This window comes from Balaenoptera acutorostrata, chromosome 17, assembly GCF_949987535.1.
Source record: "Balaenoptera acutorostrata chromosome 17, mBalAcu1.1, whole genome shotgun sequence".
NCBI lineage: Eukaryota > Metazoa > Chordata > Mammalia > Artiodactyla > Balaenopteridae > Balaenoptera > Balaenoptera acutorostrata.
In genome coordinates, this window is record NC_080080.1 from 37,743,873 (window position 1) to 37,759,330 (window position 15,458).

Consider the following 15,458-nt stretch of genomic DNA (forward strand, 5'->3'; position numbering starts at 1 on the left):
CTTTTGTTGAAACTTATTGTCTATATTTTTTAGCTTTTGTCAGATTAGAAAATATGGAATAATTTTAATTAGAAAAATCTTTAAAGACTATTTTTAAATAGTTTTAATCTACCATCTGCTACAGTTATAAATTATATAGCTTTACTACTGATTGAAAAAGTTTATTTCAAGCAGTTAAACAATCTAAGCTAAAGTAAAAACACCAGAGCAGAAACTTGATTTTTCTTTGCTACATTTCCAGTATGTAACAGTTGCCTGGAATAGTACCTGTAATACTACTTCACAGGTTGGACACATGAGTTTATCTTTTTCAGAAAAACGCCTCCATAAAAAAATAAACCCACAAAGACAAATAAAATCAAAGAAAAAATAATCTAAAAGAGGGTCCAAAAATTTTTTAAAATGGTAAGCAGATAAGGAGATGGGTAGATGGATAGATGATGGATTTCTTCAACAAACATTTATTTGTTGAATATGTACCAGACAATTTCCAAGAGCTGGAGACACAACTCGTCTTTTTTAAAGTTACCACTTACTGAGTTTGGAGTATTATCAAAAAAGAATAGCCACTATCTTCTGAAAAGGTTATTATTCCTTCATCTGTCTGATGGACATCTAAGTTGTTTCAACTTTTTGGCCATTGTAAATAGTGCTTTTATGAAGACTCAGGTACATCTATTTCCTCGAGTTCAGTCTTCAATTCTTTTTAGTATATACCTAGGAGTGTGATTGTTTGGTCATATGATAATTCTATGTTTAACTTTTTGAGGAACTGCCAGTTTTCCACAGACTACACCATTTTACATTCCCACCAGTCTTCCCATTTGTTTTTAACCAACTCCAACTACAATTCCACCAGTCTCAAATCTCTGTTCCAGTCAAAATCACCAGTAATTTCCACACTGACAAATCCAATGACTCCATTCTCACAAATGACCTACTCCCTCCACTATAAAACATTTATGGCACTTAGCTTCCAGACAGGCACTCTATTGGTTTGCCACCTACATCACTAGTCACTTATTTTCAGTTTCCCTCACTGACTTGTCCAAAACCAAACTCCTGAAATTTATCTCAAACCTAATCCTCTCATAGTACTGCTCATCTCAGAAAATCAGAACTCAACCCTTCCAGTTGCTCAGGAGCCTTCCATGGATCTTCTTTATTTCATTTATGTCAATCAATAAAATCTATCAGGAAGTCCTGTACTCTTGACCTTCAAAATACATCCAAAATCCAATTGCTTTTTACCACCTCCACTTGCTAACACCCTAGTCCAAGCCATCATCATCTCTTGCTTGAAAATTGCAATCCTCTCTGATCTTACTTCTGCTTTTGTCCCTTTATAATCTATTCTCAACAGAGCAGAGTTGATGCAACTTAAAACATAATTCGGATCCTCCTATAACTACTATGCTTAAAATTGTCCAAAACCTTCCTATCTCATCCAAGATTAATGATAAAGTCCCTAAGATGACCTACATGGTTTCACAATTTATGGACCTCTCCCAACCCCATAACCTCTCTAACCTGATTTTGTACTACTTCCACATTAGCTCACTTTTCTCTAGCCCCACCAGCCTCCTTGCTGTTACATGAACTTTGGGGGTCTCTACATTTGCTATTCCTAGAATGTTCATTCCCACGTATCTGCAGAGCTTCCTCTTTTGCAAGTCTTTACTGAAATATCCACCTCCCATTAAGGCCTTCCCTTATCACCCTCTTTTATTTATTTATTTTTTAAATTGGAGTATAGTTGATTTACAATGTTGTGTTAGTTTCTGCTGTACAGCAAAGTGAGTCAGTTATACATATATATATCTCCACTCTTTTTTAGATTCTATTCCCATATAGGTCATTACAGAGTACTGAATAGAGTTCCTTGTGCTATACGGTGGGTTATTAGTTATCTATTTTATATATAGTAGTGTGTATATATCAATCCCAATCTCCCAATTTATCCCTCCCCTGCTCTTTCCTCCTTGGTAACCATAAGTTTGTTTTGTACATCTGTGACTCTTTCTGTTTTGTAAATAGGTTCATTTTGCAAATAGGTTCATTTATACCATTGCAAATAGGTTCATGTATACCATTTTTTTAGATTCCACATATAAGTGATGTCATATGATATTTGTCTTTCTCTGTCTGACTTATTTCACTCAGTATGACACCTGATCACCCTCTCTTTTTTTATATATATATATATATACACACACACATACTGCTTTAAAGGAATTTTGCAATGAAAAGACAACACAGAGATGAAACAGTAGCTAGAGGGGTACATGAAGTCATGGGAGATTTTTTAATGTGCATTTCTTTTTCAATGGAAATACTAAGGCATCTCTGTATGCCAATTGAAAGATTCAGTAGGGAGAGAAAAACTTTCCATGAAGCTATTAAAAAAGGAAAGTGGAGAAGGCCTTAAGAAGACAAAAAGAGACCAAAATTCAGAGATTTCAGATGAAGGGACATATAATTTTATGAAGTAAAGATTGTTAGACTCTTGTCTCACATCTACTAAGTGTAAAATAAAGTAAGCCACATTCTTACTAGAAGTCAAAATTTAAGCATTAAAGTTGAGAGATAAACAGCAAAAAAAAAAAGGAAACCTACTTTGAAAGTCACAGTTGCCTTTGTACAATAAAATCCTATAGAAACAATAGGATCCTTCAAAGTCTGTGCTTTTTGTTGATGTGTGGTTGATGTAGGATCATTCCCAAGGTAGTCTTCCTCACCATCATCATAACTCACAATTGCAGGCACAAATGACCAGGCCCATGATACCCATCCCTGTGGCTGCTCATCCTCTTGCTGTGAATACAGCTCTTGGCCTTTGTACTGAGCAGGATACTGCATATCTACTCGTGTTTCATCTTCAACACCTATCAATCAAAATAAAGTCATTTTAAATAAAGGGAATTAAAGCAAGAGGACAATTAGGAATTTAAATTATATAAAAGTTTCTCCCACATGATTCTTTCTACATATAAAGTATGAACAAGTCATACATTGGTTATTATTATTTGAAACCAATAATTTAGCATTACCATTTTCAAGTTTCTATATATTGTACTGTATAAATCTCCTTTCATAGTCCACAATGTTATATGGGGAGTAGTTTATTACATACTTTTAAATGTGTTTGATAAATACAAAGAATAAATTCATTCTTTAGGAATTCACTCATTAATTTAAACAACAACAACAACATATAACCTACCTTCCAAAAATAAGGCTAAGGGGCTGAAAAAATGACTTTTCTCAGAAACGTAATATCAGAAAAATCCAAGAAAAGTTCTTGATTTCCTGATGCACCCAACAGAGAAAAAGAATGGCAAATATTCCTAGGCAGAATGTGCCCCCACCAAGAAAAGAATTATCCCAAAGAATGAAAGTAAATGTTATAAGGAAACTATTCTCATATGTAGTTAAGAAAAATAATAGTGACTTTCTTATTAGTGAATAACATCTTTCCTATTCTATAGATGAAAAATTATGGCAAAGAACTTGTATGTGGTTACAAATTAGCAGACTAAGGATTTAAATTCCAACCACTGTAACTTATTCCACCTTTGTAAGACAAAATCCATCAAGGTCCCTTAATGTTATTCTAACAGTACAAACAAAAGAGGCAGATCATCATGGAATTTAGGGAAGAAATTACTTTTTTAAAAATTCATGGTATAAGCAGCCTCCAGCAGATTCAAACATATCTACTCTTCACTGATAAATCAATAAATACACACACTCCATTAAATACCATCTTCATTCAGATTCACTTCCAGGTTTTCTGGCGAGAAAAACTTTGTAACTTTTTTAATTCTCATGACAGGAGACTCTTGGAACATCGTACACTTTTAGGTCATGACACATGGCTATTGACCTCTTTCATCTGGGACAAAAAAGACTTGATAAATAGTAACTAGAGTACCTAAAATACAGTACCAAGAGACCTTAGCCATTTTACTTCAAAATAAATTATAAAACTTACAAATCCAGAAAACGTTTTACTTGATCTTCACATCTTGCTATTAACCATAAATATCATATAAGTTTCTACTGGGGAATAAACAAAGCCTGTTATTAACTGTCCCTTGTAAGATCTCAAATTGGACATCATCACTGAATATCATCTTGGTTATAAAACAAAAAGTCAGGTTAGCTCAACCCAGGACCAGGCTGGGTCCAAAGAGATGGATTCTGGACCTCTCTTGTCAAAACCAATAAACAGGAGGAGTATCCCACTGCTTGATCTTTTGAAACAAAAGAAAGAAACATCACTAAGAGAAGTCTAAGAAATCAGTCACTATAATTTATACTTAATATTAATTAAAAATTAAGAGGGATTTTTGATGAAAGATGGTTTTGAAGTTCTAAATCTTTGCTTACTGCCTTGTAAAAAGAATGAATTGTGACCTGGAAAAGAAAAAAGCATCTCTTTGATCTCTGGTCAGAATTCTTAAAATACTCTTTGCCCTTGGAATGGTGTATCTTAACATCCTTAGATGAGAAAACAGAGTATTGAGTCCAGGCAGACTGAGGTGGCTAGAGTTTGCAGGGCAGAGTACCAAACAAGAAAGACCTGTTCAGGGTGAGAGCTCCTGAGACCTGGAGAGGGTCCCACTCCAGTCCTCACCTAAGTATTAGTTTCATGTAAGGAAACTACTGAGGCCATGAAAAGAACCACCAGAAAGGGGCAAAGGAAAACATCCCCAAGACATAAACAGAATTGGGGAAGGACACCAAGGCATATTAAAATCAAGGCGCTTAAAACTTTCCGAGAAAAGGTTCACTGGCTTCACCAGAGTGTCAAAGGAGTCCGTAGCACACACAATAAAAGGTTAAGGATCTCTGCTTTAGACAGATGAAATAACTAATTCAGACTCATTTGGAAGCAAGCAACCCTTTTTTTAACATCCATAAACAAACAAACAAATAAACAAACACCTACTCACCTTCTTAGATCACAGAAAGGAATAGTTACAAAGGAAAATTTTGAAAAATACATTTGATCAAAATTTAAAACTCGGCTCAAGAGACACGTATTTAAAAATGAATTAGGCAACTCAGACCGGCAAAAAATACTCCCCAAGTGTATTTGACATGTATATGACAAAAGACTTGAATTCAGAATATATAAAGAACCACGTGTATGTATAACTGACTCACTTTGCTGTATAGCAGAAACTAACACAACATTGTAAATCAACTATACTCCAATTAAAAAAAAAATTAAGAAAAAAAAAAAAGAACCACCAATCAGTAATGAAACCCAAAAAAGTTTTAAAAATAGGCAAATACTTAACATAAACTTCACAAAGGTAGATATATTAATTGTCAATAATCACATGAAAAAAGTTCAAAATAACTGATCAAGGAAGTGCAAATTAAAACCACAATGAGCTACCACAACATATCCATCCGAATAGCTAAAAGTAAAAAGGACTGACAACAACAAATGTTGGCAAGTATGTGAAGCAATTGGAACTCTCATACATTGTTGATAGGAATGTAAAATGGCACAACCACTTTGAGAAAACAACCTGGTAGTTTCTTCCAAAAAAAAAAAAAAAAAAAATATATATATATATATACACACATATATTACTTAACAAATTCCACTCTTAGGCATTTACCCAAGAGAAAGAATAGCACATGTCTATAAGAGACTTCCAGAAGAATGTCCGGGGCATCTTTATTTATAATAAACAAAACTGGAAATAGTTCAAGCATCCATCAACAGGGGAATGGCTAAATAAACTATGTTATATTCATATGGTATAGTCATACAATGTACCTAGCAATAAAAAGGAAACAAATACTGATATATACAACAACACAGATGAATCCCCAAAATACGATGCTTTTAGGGCAGTGAAAATACTCTGTATGATACCATAATGATAGATACATTTGTCCAAACCCATAGAATGTACAACAGCAAGAGTGAACTTTAACTAAACTATGGACTCTGGGTGATAATGATGTAGGTTCATCAATTGTGACAAATGTATCGCTCTGGAGGGGATGGTCATAATGGGGGAGGCTATGCAAGTATGACAGCAGGGGTATATGGGAAATCTCTGTACCTACCCTTCAATTTTGCTGCAAATCTGAAACTGCTCTAAAAATTGTCTTAATAAAAAGTTTTTTAAAATTAAAAGTAAAAAAAAATATTATGCTTAATGAAATAATCCTTTCACAAGAGAATTCATACTATATTATTCTATTTATATGAAATTCCAGAATCAGCAAAAACCAATCCACGATTTTTTAAAGATTCAGAACAGGGTTTTCTTGAGTGGAGTTGGGGTGGGCAGGCAGCTGGAGCAGGGGATGACTGGAAAGAGGCATGAGATAACCTGGTGAGATGTTAATGACCCATATCTTGATGGGTGTTCTGCATCACACAGGCATACTCATTTCTCAAAACTTCTTAAATAGTATACTTAAGATTTATGCATTTCACCTTGTGAATTTAATCTTCAAAAAAAGAAAAAGAACCATCAATAAATATAAACTCTAGTTAATGATATGCTGCCGAATTCTAGGGGTGCTGTATACTGATGTCCATAACTTACCTTGAAAGGCATCAGAAACTGGTTGAATTGATGGAGAGAAAATGGTGTTAGATGAACAGATATATGATACAGCAAATGTGACAAAATATTAATTGTAGAATTTAGATGATGAGTATGTGGGTGCCCAATGTATAATATTCTTTCAACTTTTCTATATACCTGAAATTTATCATAATAGCATGGTGAAAAAATGAATTGAGCAGCTTCTATATGCTAGGTTTTGTTCTAGGTGTTAGGTAATGAATTGCTAGGACAGGAACAATGTCTAACAGGAATTTGCTGCCTAGTGTGAAATGAAGTAAAATGTTTTATACCTACATATGCTTATTAATGTTCCCTAAGCTTTTTTTAAGGTGATAAAATTTTTTTATTAAGCTATAATTTAAATACTATAAAATCTGGCCTTTAAAAGTATACCATTCAGTGGTTTTTAGTGTAGTCACAAAGTTGTACAACCATCATCATTATCTAATATTAGAATACTTTCATGTTCTAAGAAACATGAAACTCCAAAAAGAAAACCTCTACCCATTAGCAGTCACTCTCCATTCCCTCCTCCCCACAAGTCCAGGTTACTAATCTCCTTTCTGCTTCTACAGAACTGGCTATCATGGACATATCATATCAATGAAATCATACAACATGTTCCTTTTTGACTGGCTACTTTCACTTAATGTTTTCAAAGTTTAGCATGTATCAGTATTTCATTTCTTTGTATGGCTGAATAACATTCCAGTGTACAGATACACCACAACTGTTTATCTACTCATCAGCTGATGGACATTTAGGTTATTAAACTTTTTGGTTATTAAGAATAACGCTGCCATGAACATTCACATACAAGTTTCTATGTTAGACATATGTTATCAACTCTCTGTCATATAACCCTAGGAATAGAACCCTACCTAGGCTCATATGCTAACTCTATGTTCAACTTTTTGACAAACCAGATTGTTTTCCATTCCCACCAGCTATACATAAGGGTTCCAATTTTCCCACATCCTTGCCAACACTTATTATGTGTCTTTTTATTATAACTACACTGGTTAGTGGCTATAAAGCAGTATCTCACTGTGGCTTTGATTTGCATTACCCCTCATGACTAATGATATTGAGCATATTTTCATGTGCTTGTTGGCCACCTGTATATCTTTTCTGCATACATGTTTATTCAGGTCTTTTGCCCATTTTTTAATAAGATTATTTGTTCCTAAGTTTTTTTTGTTTGTTTTGTTTTGTTTTTTTAATAGATTAAGGGGTTTTGTTTTTGTTTTTGTTTTAATTAACTATTTTTTGGCTGTGTTGTGTCTTAGTTGCAGCATGTGGGATCTTTGTTGAGGCGTGCAGGATCTTTTGTTGCGGCGCAAAGGCTCTTCATTGCAGTGCGCGGTCTTCTCTCTAGTTGTGGTGTGCCGGTTTTCTCTTCTCTAGTTGCAGCACGCAGGCTCCAGAGCATGTGGGCTCTGTAGTTTGCAGCCCGTGGGCTCTCTAGTTGAGGTGCCCGGGCTCAGTAATTGTGGCGCACAGGCTTAGTTGCTCCACAGCATGTGGGATCTTTGTTCCCAGACCAGGGATTGAACCCGCGTCCCCTGCATTGGAAGGCGGATTCTTTACCACTGGACCACCAGGGAAGTCCCTGTTCCTAAGTTTTAAATGCCCTTTTCTAAAGGTTCAAACTATGGAAGTTAATCATCATCTTCTCCAAATTTTTCCTGAGTCTCAGACCCAACACAAGTCAAAGCCAATCATCCCGTGCACCATTTTTCTACTTCAGATCATTCATACCTTTATTAAATCAAACATCTTATCATTCTACCATACATCATGGTTAACTAACTGTTCACATGTCTGTCCACTCCACTGTATATTAAGATTTTAAGGGAAGAGAATTTGTCTCTGTATTCTCCCACATTTCTTTATCTCTACATTCTACCACATTCCCAGCAATAATGTCTTACACACAGTAGACTTTAGTAAAAGTATAATGAATTGAATAACTGAAATTAACCCACTAAGTATCTTTCAATGAAGTATATACTTCTTTAAGTAATGCTCCAATTAATTAAGTAGGTATCCTTCAATGAAGCATATAATTAGGTATAATTATAGTCAATTATAATTACATATAATAATTAAGTATAAATAACTTAATAAGTTATAATAACTCTTGCTGAGACTTTGCAGAAAAATTATCAATATAGTTGTTTCTTGAACAACAAGGCAGTTAGGGGTGCAAGTTGAAAATCCAGATATAACTTACAGTCAACCCTCCATCATATTCACAGTTCTGCATCTAAGGATTCAACCAACCATGGATCATGTAGTACTGTAGTACGTATTTACTGAAAAAAATTTGTGTACAAGTGGACCTTGCGCAGTTCAAACCCATGTTGTTCAAGGGTCAACTGTACTATAATTTACTAGGAAATCTTGAGGTTGGACTGCCTTAACTTTTATGTAATGTATATTCCAAACACTTATACCTATTAGAAATATTCAAGTTATTTTTAACATGTAGAAAAAAGAAAGTCAGAATAGTATGCAAAATGTAGGAAAGAAAAAAATTAGTGTCAAACAAGCAAAATAAAATCATCCCATCATATTAGAACACTGCAAAACATAATCTAATGTTGTAGTTTTCAAAGTTTCACAATAGTGAAAACACTTTGTAAAAACAATAGTTATAAAATAAAAGTTTTTGTTATATTTACCTGCAATGTTTCCTAACATATCTTTATTGTGACAGGTAGAATCTTCTGTTTCTCCATCTTTAAAATTTCCTATTTCTCCATAGTAAAGAGCAATCCCAAGTTGCATTATACGGATAAACATAGGCAATTGTTGATCAGTGATAGAAAGTTTCAAACTCTCTACTAAGGTATGAATCTGTATTTTGAAAAAAACAAAAACATCAACAAAAGCATATTCAAAGGGAGTACCATTTAACATAATTAGAGAAATGTTAAGTCTTAAACTGGAATACCATAAGAGAAACAGTAATGTCCCAATATTTCTAATATTTAAGCCAAAATAATAGCTTAAAATCTTAGGAATTTAAACAGATTTTTCTATGATGATCAATACACTTTAGATAGAAACTATATTAATCCAAACTATTTAAGTGGAAATAGAAATGATAATGAGAAGATACAGTCACACTGGATTTCCAGATAACTTTTCCCAAAACTTTTTGTTACCAAAATACCCACCTTATAATGTTAAGAGTACGACAGGGGGGCTTCCCTGGTGGCGCAGTGGTTGAGAATCTGCCTGCTAATGCAGGGGACATGGGTTCGAGCCCTGGTCTGGGAAGATCCCACATGCCACGGAGCAGCTGGGCCCGTGAGCCACAACTACTGAGCCTGCGCATCTGGAGCCTGTGCCCCGCAGCGGGAGGGGCCGCGATAGTGAAAGGCCCGCGCACCGCGATGAAGAGCGGCCCCCGCTTGCCGCAACTAGAGAAAGCCCTCGCACGAGCCGAAGACCCAACACAGCCAAAAATAAATAAATAAATAAATAAAGTAACTATAAAATATATTAAAAAAAAAAAAAAGAGTACGACAGTACTCCAACAAAAACCATAAAGATCTCTGTCACAACTAAGCATAAAAGTTTCATGTCATTTTAGTAAGACTTTAATCACCCTTTTCAGCTTTATGAACCAAAAAGAATACACACACATCCTAAAAACATATGTTAACTGAGTCAATTACTAACATTATAACTACATAAGTATGCACATGATAAAATGATTATTGTCAATATGGAAAACCAAGTGAAAATATGATCAAGAAAATTTCTCAAACTTTAAATAAAAGATTTAAACATGGTATAAAATTTATAACATGAATCAATTATAAGAAATAAGATTAATTATTATCAACAGGGCACAAAGCAGTCCAATCTAAGTTCTCCTTATAGAATGAGACATCAATAGAATATAAAGACAGCCTCAGTGTAATGATTTCCTGCTGTTACATAAACATGGAATAAAACCAATTAAGCCATAAAGTCAAGTCTCTTGGAAGGTTTATTTTAACTAACTGGTATTTGAGTGTCTATGAAACATGAAAAAGAAGTAATGGTAATCATCATATTTTTAGGGCTAAAGGCACAAAATATTGTACTTGAAGGGGAAGACAGTTGTGTGGGGAGGTGTAAAATACCATATTCAAATATGAGTACAGGTTTCTTAAAACTGACTTAAAAATCATACACTGAATAGACCCTGAAAAGGGGGACAGGTTGAGGGGGCGGGCACCGCAGGCCTGCCAAGCTCTTCTTCAATCTGAGATTTCTCTGCCACACCCTTTAAATACCATACAGCACCAACAGCACCAGTGATAACCTGTCTTAGCAAAACCGGTGTCAACTCTGTGTGTATGTATGTATGTATGTGCTTAAAATACTATACACACCAACATATATATCTTTAACATATAAAAGATATTTTACACACTATATATATATATACATGTAAATATCTTTAAAATCAATAAAGTTAACCCACAATAGAAAAACTGACAAAGAACCTGAATGAATTTTTCAAAGAGAAAATATTGGCCAGTGAACATATTTTCAAAAATCTAAGTTTGATAATAATCAAATAAATATTAATTTGTATTATTTTTGCTGAACAGGTTGGCTTTTTTAAAACATGATCATATTTAAGGATAGCAGGAGTGCAATATAGGCACTCCCCTAATGTTCATGAGCATATACACTGGTTAAACCTTTCTGGAAACAATTTTGCAGTACAGATTACAGGCCTTAAAAAAGTTTAAACGCATTAATAAGATATTTGCAATTACAGAAATCTCTCCTAAGGAATTAATCAGAGATGTGGTCAAAGATTTATGTGTAGACTTTCATTCCTCTGAAAAACTGTTAAGAAAAAGTAAATTTTCAAAAACAGGGGAAATGTTAAATAGATTACATACCCTAAGCTCTACATCTCATAGATGATACAATCTCTTAAGACATATTTATTACTCACAAAAGATAGAAAATTACAAAAAGCCCACCCAAAATACAAATAAACTCAAAAGCCACTTAAACATATGTGGGAGTCTTAGACAAATAATTAGGGTGTCTGGAACATTCTGGGAAATTCCCTGTCTTTGAGATGATCAATGAGGTTAACCATGTCCATTTAATACTTATTTCCAAGCACTAAGACTTGGAAGAATGATGGGTCTAATTCAAAACAGTAAATTTTACATCACAGTAGTATTAAAAAAAAAAAACCTCTCTCCAAGATTTACAAGCAGCTCATGCAGCTCAATATCAAAAAGACAAACAACCCAATCCAAAAATGGGCAGAAGACCTAAATAGACATTTCTCCAAAGAAGATATACAGATGGCCAACAGACACATGAAAGAATGCTCAACATCATTAATCATTAGAGAAATGCAAATCAAAACTACAATGCAATATCATCTCACACTGGTCAGAATGGCCATCATCAAAAAATCTACAAACAATAAATGCTGGAGAGGGTGTGGAGAAAAGGGAACACTCTTGCACTGTTGGTGGGAATGTAAATTGATACAGCCACTATGGAGAACAGTATGGAGGTTCCTTCAAAAACTGAAAATAGAACTACCATACGACCCAGCCATCCCACTACTGGGCATATACCCTGAGAAAACCATAATTCAAAAAGAGTCATGTACCAAAATGTTCATTGCAGCTCTATTTACAATAGCCAGGACATGGAAGCAACCTAAGTGTCCATCATCGGATGAATGGATAAAGAAGATGTAGCACATATATACAATGGAATATTACTCAGCCATAAAAAGAAATGAAATGGAGGTATTTGTAATGAGGTGGATGGAATTAGAGTCTGTCATACAGAGTGAAGTAAGTCAGAAAGAGAAAAACAAATACAGTATGCTAACACATATATATGGAATCTAAGGGGAAAAAAAAAAAAAAAAAAAAAGGCCATGAAGAACCTAGTGGCAAGACAGGAATAAAGACACAGACCTACTGGAGAATGGACTTGGGGATGTGGGGAGGGGGTGGGGTGGGATGTGACGGGGTAGGAGAGTGTCATGGACATGTATACACTACCAAATGTAAAATAGATAGCTAGTGGGAAGCAGCCGCATAGCACAGGGAGATCAGCTCGGTGCTTTGTGACCACCTGGAGGGGTGGGATGGGGAGGGTGGGAGGGAGGGAGATGCAAGAGGGAAGAGAAATGGGAACATATTGTATATGTATAACTGATTCACTTTGTTATAAAGCAGATGCTAACACACTATTGTAAGGCAATTATACTTCAATAAAGATGCTTGAGAAAAAAAAAAAAAAAAAATCCCATTGACTTAAAATTGTAATTACATTTTGATACCACAGGTAAAAAGCTAAAATTTCCTAAACCAATAAACTAAGATATTAGGTAAGCAAATTTAAGTCTTGTAAAGTTACCTAAGAAAGATAAGGGTCAATAACTATTGCTATCACATAAACAATTTATAAGGATTGAAATAAAGATTGATCTTCAGTCCACCATGGATATAAATACACTTTTTGATATGATCTCCTCTATCTACTTGAAGAGAAAAACACTAATCAGGTGGACAAACTAAAAAAGAAACTACAGTCACAAAAAAAAAGTTGTCCTCAAAATAACTCTATTAGAACACACAATACAAAAAGTTATAATATGTAACAAATAACATAAAAGTTATAAATAAAACATTTTTACAAAAAATGGTTTATATATTTATGAGGTTAATTTCTTCTTTGCTTTTTAATAATAATTAGCATGCATGAAAGTCAATAAGGTAGAAACATGCAACTCAACTATTAGAAAAAGAAACACCTACTTTAATAACAGATGGCATCTTGGAATTTAGGTTATCATATGTAAAATGCAGACGTGTTCTGAAGGAACATTTGTACAATAAAGGATCCTGGTAAAATTCTATTTTACCACTAGCATTTCGCTTATCAAGACAAACTGTACAGTCGGAAAAATTGATAACCTTTCTCAGCACCAGATCAGTTGCTAAAAAGGAAAGAAAAACATTTTAAGTAAAAAGGAAAGTTAGAGGAAAAAAAGTCAATTATTTATTAGTATAACAGTAATACAAATAATAGAAATAAGATTAATAGCGCATTTAATACATGATATCAGAATCTATAAAAGAATTTCTCATTTATTATATCATTTAAATCTTCCAACAACCTCAGGCACAATAATCTCCATTTTATATACAAAGAATCAAATAGAGCCTAAAGAAACGAAGCAGCTTGCCCCCAATTTGCTTGACACCTAACTACAAATTTAAGACAAAGTTTATGAAAAATTTTGCTACATTTCACTATCTGCAATGGGATATTAAATAACAATAAAATAAAATTCTTGAAAAACCATATTAAAAAAATATTTTGAGTAACAGTCGCTCATTTAACATTTATTTTACACTGAAAAACTTAACTGCTACTCTCAAAAACTGCACTCTTCATTATGGTAGCCACCATCTATACGGTGTTATTTAAATTCACCTATGAATTAACTAAAATTATATAAAACTAAAATTTCAGGTCCTTGTTTACATTGGCCACATTTCATGTACTCAAAAGCCACATACAGTTAGTGGCTAGGGTACTAGACAATAAAAAATAAAACATTTCCATCATCACAGAATATTCTAGTGGTCAGCACGCCTCTAAATAATAACTAATGAAGAAATTACAAAATTACCAGTAATGGTATAAAGTTTGTTTTCAAGGGAATAAAAATGGAAACAATTGCTGGTAAAGTATCAAACTAGAAAATAAAACCTTTAGCAAATTTATTCCTAACTAATAAGCAATTCCTAGGTAAACATTAGGCCCAAATCTACTTGGTCAGTGACTTTCAGCTAGCAACTATCCACATGCTATGGCCATGGGACTCTTCAAAAGAATAAACTATACTTTCTATTTCTGAGTATATCCTGGCAATCTCTAATTAATTCAACATTTAATTTTCTTTTCTTTTTTTGGATTTAAGTTTTTAAGAAGTATAAAGAGTATGCACATGTATGAAAACAGTAAAGTTTTATTAAGCAAATAAATTTCAAATTTGTCTGTTAGCTGAAAAGAACACAAACCTACCATATAATTTCATTTTACATAGTATATAAATGATTTAGTTACTGTTATTATATACATGTACATAAATTAAAGAAATTATCATAATAGAACAAGAAATGAAAGAAACCGGCTAGATGCTTCCTTCCCTCTCTTTATAATAATTATAATTCACTGAGTATTTGCTATCAGACACTACACTAAATCTTTTACATCCATTATCTCTTATAATATTTATATGGCTCTGTTTAAAAGCTGTGGAACAAAGGCACAGTAAGGGTAAATAATCTGTAATGTTAGACAGTTTATAAAGAGCAGAAGTGTAATTCAAACTGTGACAACCTTACTCCAGAGCATATGTTCTTATCCATTATGCTATAAGAATATAAAGTGATCACATTTCAAGGATATCCTAGAAAATTTTTCAGTGAGAGAGGAAATTATTAAGCTTTGAAAAATATTTTTCTTAAACACGAATATAACAGGAACTATCTTAAAAAAATACAAAATGAATTCTGGTTCTGGTACTTACTTTACATTATGTACTACAATTTAATCTATAAAATGAGGATAATAACTATGTCTATCTAACAAGCACTGTGGAAAATGATTCTGCATTATTTTGAAAATGTGAATATTTGCATATCCTCCCATCTAACTAATCCACTCCTAAGTACTACATATGTCCTAAAGAAATGCTTACATGTATGCATAATGTTTTCAAGATTCATCCATGTTTGAGCATGTATCAGGACTTCATTCCTTTTTACAGCACTTATTTAA

General features: G+C 33.6%; 1 protein-coding gene across 10 annotated transcripts in view; it reads right to left on the reverse strand.

Moving 5' to 3' along the window:
* Positions 1–15,458, reverse strand: part of VPS13B (vacuolar protein sorting 13 homolog B) — a 769,553-nt gene that overhangs the window by 691,244 nt on the left and 62,851 nt on the right. For all 10 annotated transcript variants that reach the window (XM_057531718.1, XM_057531717.1, XM_057531723.1 and 7 more), the window contains exons 6-8: positions 13,424–13,605; positions 9,296–9,470; positions 2,617–2,885 (exon numbers count right to left, since the gene is read on the reverse strand). In XM_057531718.1, coding sequence (XP_057387701.1) covers positions 2,617–2,885; positions 9,296–9,470; positions 13,424–13,605 — 626 coding nt within the window. The remainder of the gene's footprint in view (positions 1–2,616; positions 2,886–9,295; positions 9,471–13,423; positions 13,606–15,458) is intronic.